Raw genomic sequence first — 9,151 nt, forward strand, 5'->3', positions numbered from 1 at the left:
CTACCACTTCTACTGCGGACACAGCAGATTAGTAGAGAGAGCTCAAAAATGTACACTACAGGTAGGTCGGCATGCTTGCGCTTTAGCTTATACCAACCCAGGTAAGGTAAAGAGGAGTACTCATTAGCAGAAAAGTAATTCACAGAACGACTGCTTCTATTTGATTTTCACACTGAAGATAAAAATCATGAAGAAAATTTATGGATACCATAATTTATATAAACATAAAGTTGTGATGATGAATCTCAATTATATATTAAAAGAGCCTAGAAGATACTAAAATCAAAATTAAAAGTAATAAAAATTATTGAAGCACAAGTTTTAAAAGGATTGGTCACACAAATAATCAATATACCATTGGAAGCCATGCAAACTACAAAACTGAAATGATTTGTCTTGTTGGAAAGCACTAGAGTGTATGAGCCCAGTTTAAAAAAAAAAAGGGGGAAGCAGAAGGAAAACGCAAAGGGCGAAGCAGTGGTGATCATGGCCGGGCTGATGGAGAGCAGCGGTCGGGCAGCACTGCAGCGCAGGTACCTGTGCTGGGTCTGCATGCGGCGGCAATGGTGGTCCTTCACCTCTGAGCACTACGTGAGCTGCCTCAGCACCTGGTGCTCCTAAACCACCAGCCTGGGATGCGTGCGAGGCGGGAGGGGCTGGGGCAGGCTCCTCCAGGCTGACATTAGTTACACTGACATTAGGATTAACTGCAGAGGCTGACGATGCTGGGTTTGTTTCAGGCGAAAGGTAAGGGACTGGAGATGAGGCTTCTGCTTTCTGTGAAGTGTTTAAAATATTTTAAATATATGTCTGTGTCTATTACTAACCTCTTGCTCAACTTAATAGTGATTGGTAGACATTAAATGTGCTGATTAACAATGTTAGCTATGACTTCATAGGCTATATTTCTCTTTAAAAATTTCATTATAATGCTGTGTAAGATGAATGCAGAAAGCTCAAAATAAAGCCCTTGGTACTCTGAAATCTGAAATTCAAGATGAAGCTGTAATCTGAGGAGGAAAAGGTAGATTCTTTAACTTATCACCCACTCTCAAACTTCATAATGCACCTCGAACTCTAAGCACCGAATGCTTGCTGCTTACCTGTTGAGAGGCTGGCTTAAGTCCAGGGGAGTCTAGTCTATGAATAGCTTGTGGCTGCGCTTGTGGTGAGTAAGGAGGATAGGTCTGGTTTTCATGATGCATCCCAGAGGAATCCTCTCTTACAGGCTCAGAGGACNGTGTAATGGCAGACTCCGGGGGAGTCCCCACCTCATCATTAAGAGTTTCATCTAGTTCTTGATCAGTGTAGGCCCCGCCTTCTGTATCTGTGTCTTCATAGTCAGAAGTGTGTCTACTGTCCGTGCTATACATTGAGTACTCACTACCTGGGGCTGACAGGTAGGACAGACGATCATCATGCAAATCAAGGTCATCACTTGTAGCACCATCCGCCTGGGTCAAATGAAAGTAAATCAAAAATTTTATTCAGTAGTTCTTTAAGAGATGGCCTTTATTTTACAAGAGAGATTGAAAAGAATATTTTTCTTTGGAGAAATCATATCTATTTCTTGAAATTTCTGATGAGGAAAGGTCAAGAAGATTGTACAAGCACACATGCAGATACACATAGCATCCCCTGAGATCGGAAGGGCTTGGATGAATCAAACAGAGGCTGACTAGCCAGGACAAAGCCAGGGCCTAGCCACAGAGAACAGGAAGACCTCTGGCATGACACACAGATATAAACCTAGTTGCTAGCTTTTCATCCAAAAAGCAAGGCGAAGAAGAGAATGCTATTAAACCAAGCTCACACAAACACGGGCACACTGACAGAACAGCACTTGTGAGAACAACTATGCAAATCAACCCACGGGAATCTGAGTAAGACATACTCTATTTATAGTTAGGAAACAATTTTTTTTTTTTAATTGGAATTTGGTCCTTAAAGCTTTTACAAAATAACAGAAAGCTATCACCTGCCAGGTGGCTATCCAATTAAGAAGACATTCTTTCTTATTTTTCACAGACATAGTAACCAATGGATGAAAGGGGAAAATGCTGTTATGTTTGTCTTTTGCAAGTAATTAAGACTTGAGTCAATCCTAACAATCTATGGTGATGAGCTCCAGAGTAGCCCAGAAAGAAAATGAGACGTCTAGGAGGGAAGGCAACCACGGCTGTAGTCAACAGGCTGTCACTGACCACCAGGTCTGAAACTAGTACTTGGGTAACCAGAGCAGTCTCTGAAGATACCGCATGACAAGTGACGGAACTAGAATCCTGAAATCACAAGGATTTCTCCCTCCATTACAGCATGGAACACTACGTGAGAAATGTTGAGATTCACTCTCTAGGCAGATGCACTAGTAGTAACCAGCAGGGCTGGTGCAGCTCTGAGTCTCCTATGCCAAGCACGGTCTTGGGAGCCAGATCTCCTCAACAGCACTTCTCATGTCCTCGCTTGAGGCTTCAGTGAGAGGCTGACCTCAAGCACTGCCTTTCTGGTAAGATGAGTACAGGGAGGCTGTGCCAGGCTAGGGGCAGGAAACCCCAGGGCTGGGCTTGCTACAGGACAATCTCACTGAGCACTGACTTCTGTAATGGCTACTGCTGAAGAGAAGTCTCCTTGCCATCTACTTTAACCTTTAACTTGCTGGGAGCGATTTCAAGCTTGCAGAAGAAACACAGGACCACCAATCTATCTAGCTTCTTGAAATACACAAGTGAGCAAGAGCCATAGGCTGTTTTGAAGTAGGAAATACTATGTCTTAATGTTAAGAAACTCTCCGGGATGACATTTCTTGATTTCGCAGGGAAAATAAGAGTGTGTCAGATCTTGCAAAAAAAAAAAAGGTAACTCTGTGGCAAGTAAGTCAAAATGACAAACTCAGAAACGCTGGTGAAAATGAAATTTTTCTTGTCTCCAATTAGCTATCCATCTGATAAAACATATTTGGGTGGAAGGGGCAACAAGAGAAACCAAGTGTGATTTAAGTTATAATACTTCTCTGATTTACAAACTGCCATCAAACTAAGCAATAATAAATATCTCATTTTCCCTTTCATAAAAGGTTGCAGTAATCCTCTATTTTAAAACAAAACTAAGTATATAAAAGTGTTACAGATAGAAATCATAGAAAATTAAGATTTATGGATTAAAAAAATAAACTTGCAAACAAGTATGTATAACTTTGTATATCTGGAGAATAAATTTAGACTAATTTTAAGAACTCAGTTCAAAGTGAAGGCTATAGACATTCTACTTGGCAAAGTGTACTATGAGAATTATGTAGTTGCACATGATTAACATGAAGAAGACTAAATCCTTCTATCAAATGCCACGAGAGCGAACTTTGGTGTGTTGCTGCAGGTGGTACAGTGAGCTATTCAGAGTGGTCTACTATCTCATCTGCAGTCTACCACCCATGCTGGTTCCCAGTGAGAGTGGCTCTGATACTTTATAGTCGTTGAGAACAGTGGTGCTCCTTCTAGCTATAAGCGGCTAACAGCTTTCCTTCAGAGGCCACACGTTTCTGGATAGGACTCACTGAACATGCAGCATGCACTGCCGGAGCATCTGCACAACAGCCAGGCAGAGGGAGGGAGGGAGGGAGGGTCCATGCAGGGGCAAAACACAAAACTCAAACAAACAACGCAACATAAAAACTTAAAATCAAAAACAAGCCAAAAACGCAGAGGGAGGAACTCTCTCAATAGTCCTAACAACCACATGGACCTGACGAAGGTAGAAGGCACTAAAAACAAAGATTCCTCCAACAGTGTACTTTAAGGAAACAATTCTCTCTCCAAAGTAACAGATCTGTCCCATCAAAGACTGCTACAGACCAAGCTGACACCAGAGAGCAGCTACTTTAATACTAGCTATTTATTTGTAAAAACCAAAATCCACACTAGTGTGGTTACTGCTTTCCAGTTGGTTGTTAAGGATGCTCAAGGTGCCACTGGAGGAGGTGGGGGGATTAATTCCTAAGGTAAACTGCGAGGAGGGCACAGTGCTTCCTTTCAGTGTTTTGTGGAGCTTCAGTGGCTAGTGGCTCCTGCTACACTCCTGGTGGCCACTGGAGGGCGGTGTTCCCCCTACAGTACTTGTCTTTATAGGCCAGAAATCCCTTCACCTTGGGGAGGAACCTGAAGCAAGTTCAAAGTTCTCTCTCCCCAGCCACATAAGGACAGAGTCAAACCTGGTTTTGAGTGTAATCTGAGAATTCTTAACAGACAATCCCAGTAGACTAGTAATTTGGTTGAGGAGAAAAAGATGATATGCTTTCAACTTTAGAACCACTACATACAAATGATTTTTAAAAAAAAAAGCATTATAAAAGCTTTTCCAAAATTTCTTAAAAATCTTACCTAGTAAGAAAAAAATAAAAGCAGTAACCAAAGACATTTTTAATTAGTTATATAATTTAGCAAGTGTGAAAAGTGGTAGGAAGCCATACCTTCCCCTCAGAGACCCACACCAGCTGGTTCTGTTGCTGCTGAATGGCTTCTTTCAGGGCACCGTACCAACCATCATTCATTGAGTTTAAGTTAATTGTAGCTGAAAATTAATGAACAACGTAGTTTAATGGTTAGAACACTGCCCCAAGGGACACCCAACCCTGTCCATCATCAGTCTGAGGAGATAGTACAAGTATTTCAAATTTCTATTTGGCATTCATTACACTTCTCCTTTCAATCAAGCTCTCCAAGCAGAGCCCATGACAGCTCTAGCATTTGAACAGCTACCTTTCACTTCTATATTACGCCTGAACACTGTAAGCTCAAAGCAAACCTTTACTCCTATACTCACTTGTGAAAAGGTGGTGATTGTTTTTGCGAAGCTTATGAGAGCGTTCATATAGCTTCCTGGCGCTTTTCCGAGACTCCGGACATAACCTCATCCTCATTGTTTTTACACCTTGCTTAGAGTCAGGGTTAAGGAACACAACAATTGGATACCACTGCGCATAATTAAGACGATCAACCGCATTTGGCGTTACATCTAATAACGCATGTTTATCCTAGGGACAGGAAAGAAAATACATACTAAGCAACATAAAAACTGATTTTCTTAAAAAACGCTGCAGGCTCTGCTATACTTCCATGTTAGCCGAATGTGGTGACTGCTATGTCGCAGGAGCACTCATTAAAAATTTGTAATCAGAATTTCTAGCTCAATTAAAAAAATTTTTTTTCAGTTTTTTTTTTTGGTTTTTTTTTTTTGTTGTTGTTTGTTTGTTTTTTTGGTTTTTCGAGACAAGGTTTCTCTGTGCAGTCCTGGAACTCACTCTGTAGACCAGGCTGGCCTTGAACTCAGAAATCCGCCTCCCTCTGCCTCCCAAGTCCTGGGATTAGAGGCGTGCGCCACCACTGCTTGGCTTATTATTTTTAGGATTCAGCCATAGCACTTGTAAGCTAACAACCACTACCTGTGTCCATTCTGTAAAAGCCAGTGCAGCAACTTAACGTTACTGACATCTCCTTTCAGACATACGCTCGGAAATGCACTGCTATAACACAGTGTCAAATACATCTAAGCATCAGTATTTCTATAGCAATGAAGGTTCTTCTGATGTTGATCACAGATATCTCTTTGAAACGGTTATTAATGCTTCTATACAGTAAGGGCTTAATACCCCCAGGCTACACCAGCAATGGTGTTGGGGATCTCTCCCGTAAGCTCAAACCGTAAGCTCTATAGGATAGGTCCACTTTTAATAACTTACCTGATCTATGATTTGCTTTATTGTATGAAGGCGAATGATGCCAGAGCTACGATGGTCAGTCCCAGCATCTCGTGGTTCACTTTCTATTCATGGAGACAGGACAAAAACAAGACAGCATTTCCACTGGTTAGATCGTAATTTCTCAGAGTGGGCACTACAGTCACGCTGGAATAGTACCTGGCTATGGAGCCAGGCATGTTTTGCAGTATGGATTCTGTCCACTAGAGGTCAGTAGCACACCATCAAGGAAAGCCCCTATTCATTTATTGTAAAAAGCAAAAATGTTTCCATCACAAAGGGTGGAAATCACTAAAGGAGGTAGCCATCTACTCCCTAACCCCTGACCCTTGACCCCTGTAAGACCCCTATACTAGGTCAGACAACGTTTCCCAAGAGAACCAGGATTAGGAGAAGGCAAGTGCAGAGCTTACTTTCAGGGTAAACTAAGGAGGCAAGAACTTTAGTAATCAAAATGATTATTATGATGTGGTACCTTTAGAAAGGTCACAACAGAAAAATCATCAAATGTGATAAATACCTCATCTTACATGAGATGAAGATTTTAAAAATTATACTGATGAGTTTGCTTTTATTAAGGCCAGGAAAGTAAAATTATAATAAACTGTTGTTTGCTATTTTTTTATTTTTTTTATTTTTTATTTGTTTTTTTTTTAAAACTGAGTTTTGATATGCTTACCTTTTCTTCAATGTTCTTCAATAATTAATATTCCTAAAAATCCCAGAAGCTATGGGCTTAAGGATGCTTTCTGTCCTTTGTCTGAAGTTTAGTTTCCCAACTTCCCCCTCAGTGTCACAAAAAAATCTCGTCTCATTTGTGGCACCCAGACACAGGGAAGCTATTCCTGTCTGGAGCCAGTCAGCCATGGCGGGCTGAGATCCACTAGGCTGCTGCAGAGGCCTGGAGGTGCAGTCAGACACCTCACGGGTACTCCCAGAAGCGTAAGCACTGGGCCAGGAGGAGCTGGAGAGGACGCTGTGGGGCAGCCTTGTCTTACCTTATACTTCACATGTCTAATGCAGCCCGAGGACACGTGTCATTACTTGACTGCTTCACTAAGGAGAAGAGTGATGCTTGTGTGTGGGGAAGGGAAGCAGCTCTGGTGGCTCAGGTCAGAAAAGGCAGAAAGGACCAGTGGCACCACTGAGTAAGCAGTAATAGAGACGGAGACTATCAGAAGACACGCTTCACAGGAAGGCACGGACGGCAACACCACCAAACCTGACAGACGTGAGTAATGAGCTGGGACTTCCAGGAGAATAAAATGCTTCTATCCCTTAACTCTTAAGTTTCATGTGGGGCTGTGGCATAATCTGCATAAACCAATATACTATCCCCTAAAGCTAAGTTTTAGAAACCTTCAAACTTGCTTTCCCTCCATGTGAAACCTACAAACTTGGTTCTTCAGGAGAAATGCTACCTGCTGTACAATAGCCAAAAAAAAATCTGAAAAAATAAGGGGGGGGGGGGATTTTTTTAAATGACATCTGAAAGAAGTAGAGGGGGAATTTTTTTTAATCTGCTCAAATTTTAGTATATGAAAATCTGATTTTTAGAAAATAAATATCATCATTAAACTACATCAAAATAAAATTAAAAGCAATATAAAAACTCTAATACTGTATATTTTAAAATGTCAAAGAGTCTAATAGCAAAATCCTGTGGACATAATCCTGTGGACAACAATACTACCCACACACTAAACAAAACACAATGTGGTCACATTCTGTGGCTTCTTCCTTCCTATAAGAAAACCATCGTAAGTATGGGAAAAGCTATCTCCTTAGATAAACGAGTGAAACACAAGGTAGAAACTATACAAAAGTCAAAGAAGTCATAAGGTTCAGGAAAAACAATAAAAACATTTTATTATTTATTAAGAAGGAGAAAAGGGAGGGGGGTGGGATGGGGGTTTCCGGGGGGGGGGGGGGGGGGGGAAGGTGAGAAAGAAGATAGCATTTGAAAAGTAAATAAATAAAATATTCAATTAAAAAAAGGAGAATAAAAACCTTTATAATATCACAAAAAATGAACTTGGAAAATTATAAAAGAAATTATAATGGGGAAATTAGGGGTGGTGATAACATGTCAAAATTATTATTTTAACTTTCACAAAGAGTGAAATATGAGAACACTTCATTCAGTGTGAGTTTTCAAGCATTATTTTAAAGCACACCAAATGGTTCTGACTGAGGTTGTATATTCCAGCCACCACAATAGTCAGAGGATAAAGCAGCAATGCACTGGTATACAGAGCACTTCCACCTCCATGTTCACTGCCTCAGACTGATGTCTACAATACAGCAGATACCAACATGGGCACAATCCATCACCCTGTTACGTATTTCTGCAGGTTAGTTATTAAACGTCCCTACCTAGGCTCAGTGAGAGAAGGCTGAGACAAAGGCCATGCTCACTAGTGACCATCAAAAAGAAATGTTAAACCTAAGAGGTGTGTAGCAATGCTGGACACAGTGCTACCGTGAAGGGTCAACAAGATCATGGAGCTAGGCAGCTTTCACATGAAGCCAAAATTTCAAAACTGGTGACTCTTCTTAGCACAGGAACTGGTAGACACAATTGTTCTGCCTTCCTTTCAAATTAAAAACAAAGACATAGGAACAACAATATGAACTAACCAGTACCCCCAGAGCTCGTGTCTCTAGCTGCATATGTATCAGAAGATGTCCCAGTCGGCCACCATTGGGAAGAGAGGCCCCTTGGTCTTGCAAACTTTATATGCCCCAGTACAGGGGAACGCCAGGGCCAAGAAGTGGGAGTGGGTGGGTAGGGGAGCAGGGCAGGGGGAGGGTATAGGGAACTTTCGGTATAGCATTTGAAATGTAAATGAAGAAAATATCTAATAAAAAATTGGAGAAAAAAAAAAAACAATGACATAACGTGCAGATTTCTCACCAAGTTGTACTTTATGAAGACTGAGACAGAGAAAGAAAGATGCTGAAGCCCAGTGAAGGTCAGTGCTGAGCCTCTCTACTCACTTGCAATCTGATAGATATCTGGTTCCTCTCTTGCCAACTTTTCTCTGGCAACATCAGCTATTGGTCCAAAGATGGTTACAGGTCTTAGGAATCCAGCTGGAGAGAAATTAAACAAACAAACAAAAATAAAAGATATGACAAACGTTTTTAAACTTCCACTTCCTGAAACATACTGCCACGAAGAAATATACACTAAGCTATGGGAAATAAACTACCTTCTCGAAGAACAACCCTTTCATAAGCTGGGAACTTAGTTTGAACTGGCTGAGCTGACAAGTCCTCTCTGCTTTTTCGAAGATTTCTCTTGGAGCTGCGAAGACCTCGAAACCTCCAGAAGTCTGCCCGATCACCACCCGCTGTCTTTGGAAGTGTGTACTGTACACTGGCTAACTGCTCAGCTCT

At 41.3% G+C, this 9,151-nt stretch overlaps 1 protein-coding gene across 10 annotated transcripts in view; it reads right to left on the reverse strand.

Annotated features, from left to right (window-relative positions):
* Nucleotides 1–9,151, reverse strand: part of Tjp1 (tight junction protein 1) — a 233,112-nt gene that overhangs the window by 17,216 nt on the left and 206,745 nt on the right. For 3 of the 10 annotated variants that reach the window (XM_029479116.1, XM_029479117.1, XM_029479118.1), the window contains 7 exons: nt 8,965–9,099; nt 8,750–8,845; nt 5,732–5,814; nt 4,816–5,026; nt 4,463–4,563; nt 1,104–1,454; nt 538–777 (listed from right to left, as the gene is read on the reverse strand). In XM_029479116.1, coding sequence (XP_029334976.1) covers nt 538–777; nt 1,104–1,454; nt 4,463–4,563; nt 4,816–5,026; nt 5,732–5,814; nt 8,750–8,845; nt 8,965–9,099 — 1,217 coding nt within the window. The remainder of the gene's footprint in view (nt 1–537; nt 778–1,103; nt 1,455–4,462; nt 4,564–4,815; nt 5,027–5,731; nt 5,815–8,749; nt 8,846–8,964; nt 9,100–9,151) is intronic. The other 7 variants (XM_021166165.2, XM_029479121.1, XM_021166164.2 and 4 more) reach the window with 3 other exon arrangements.

This window comes from Mus caroli, chromosome 7 (assembly GCF_900094665.2).
Source record: "Mus caroli chromosome 7, CAROLI_EIJ_v1.1, whole genome shotgun sequence".
Taxonomy (NCBI): domain Eukaryota; kingdom Metazoa; phylum Chordata; class Mammalia; order Rodentia; family Muridae; genus Mus; species Mus caroli.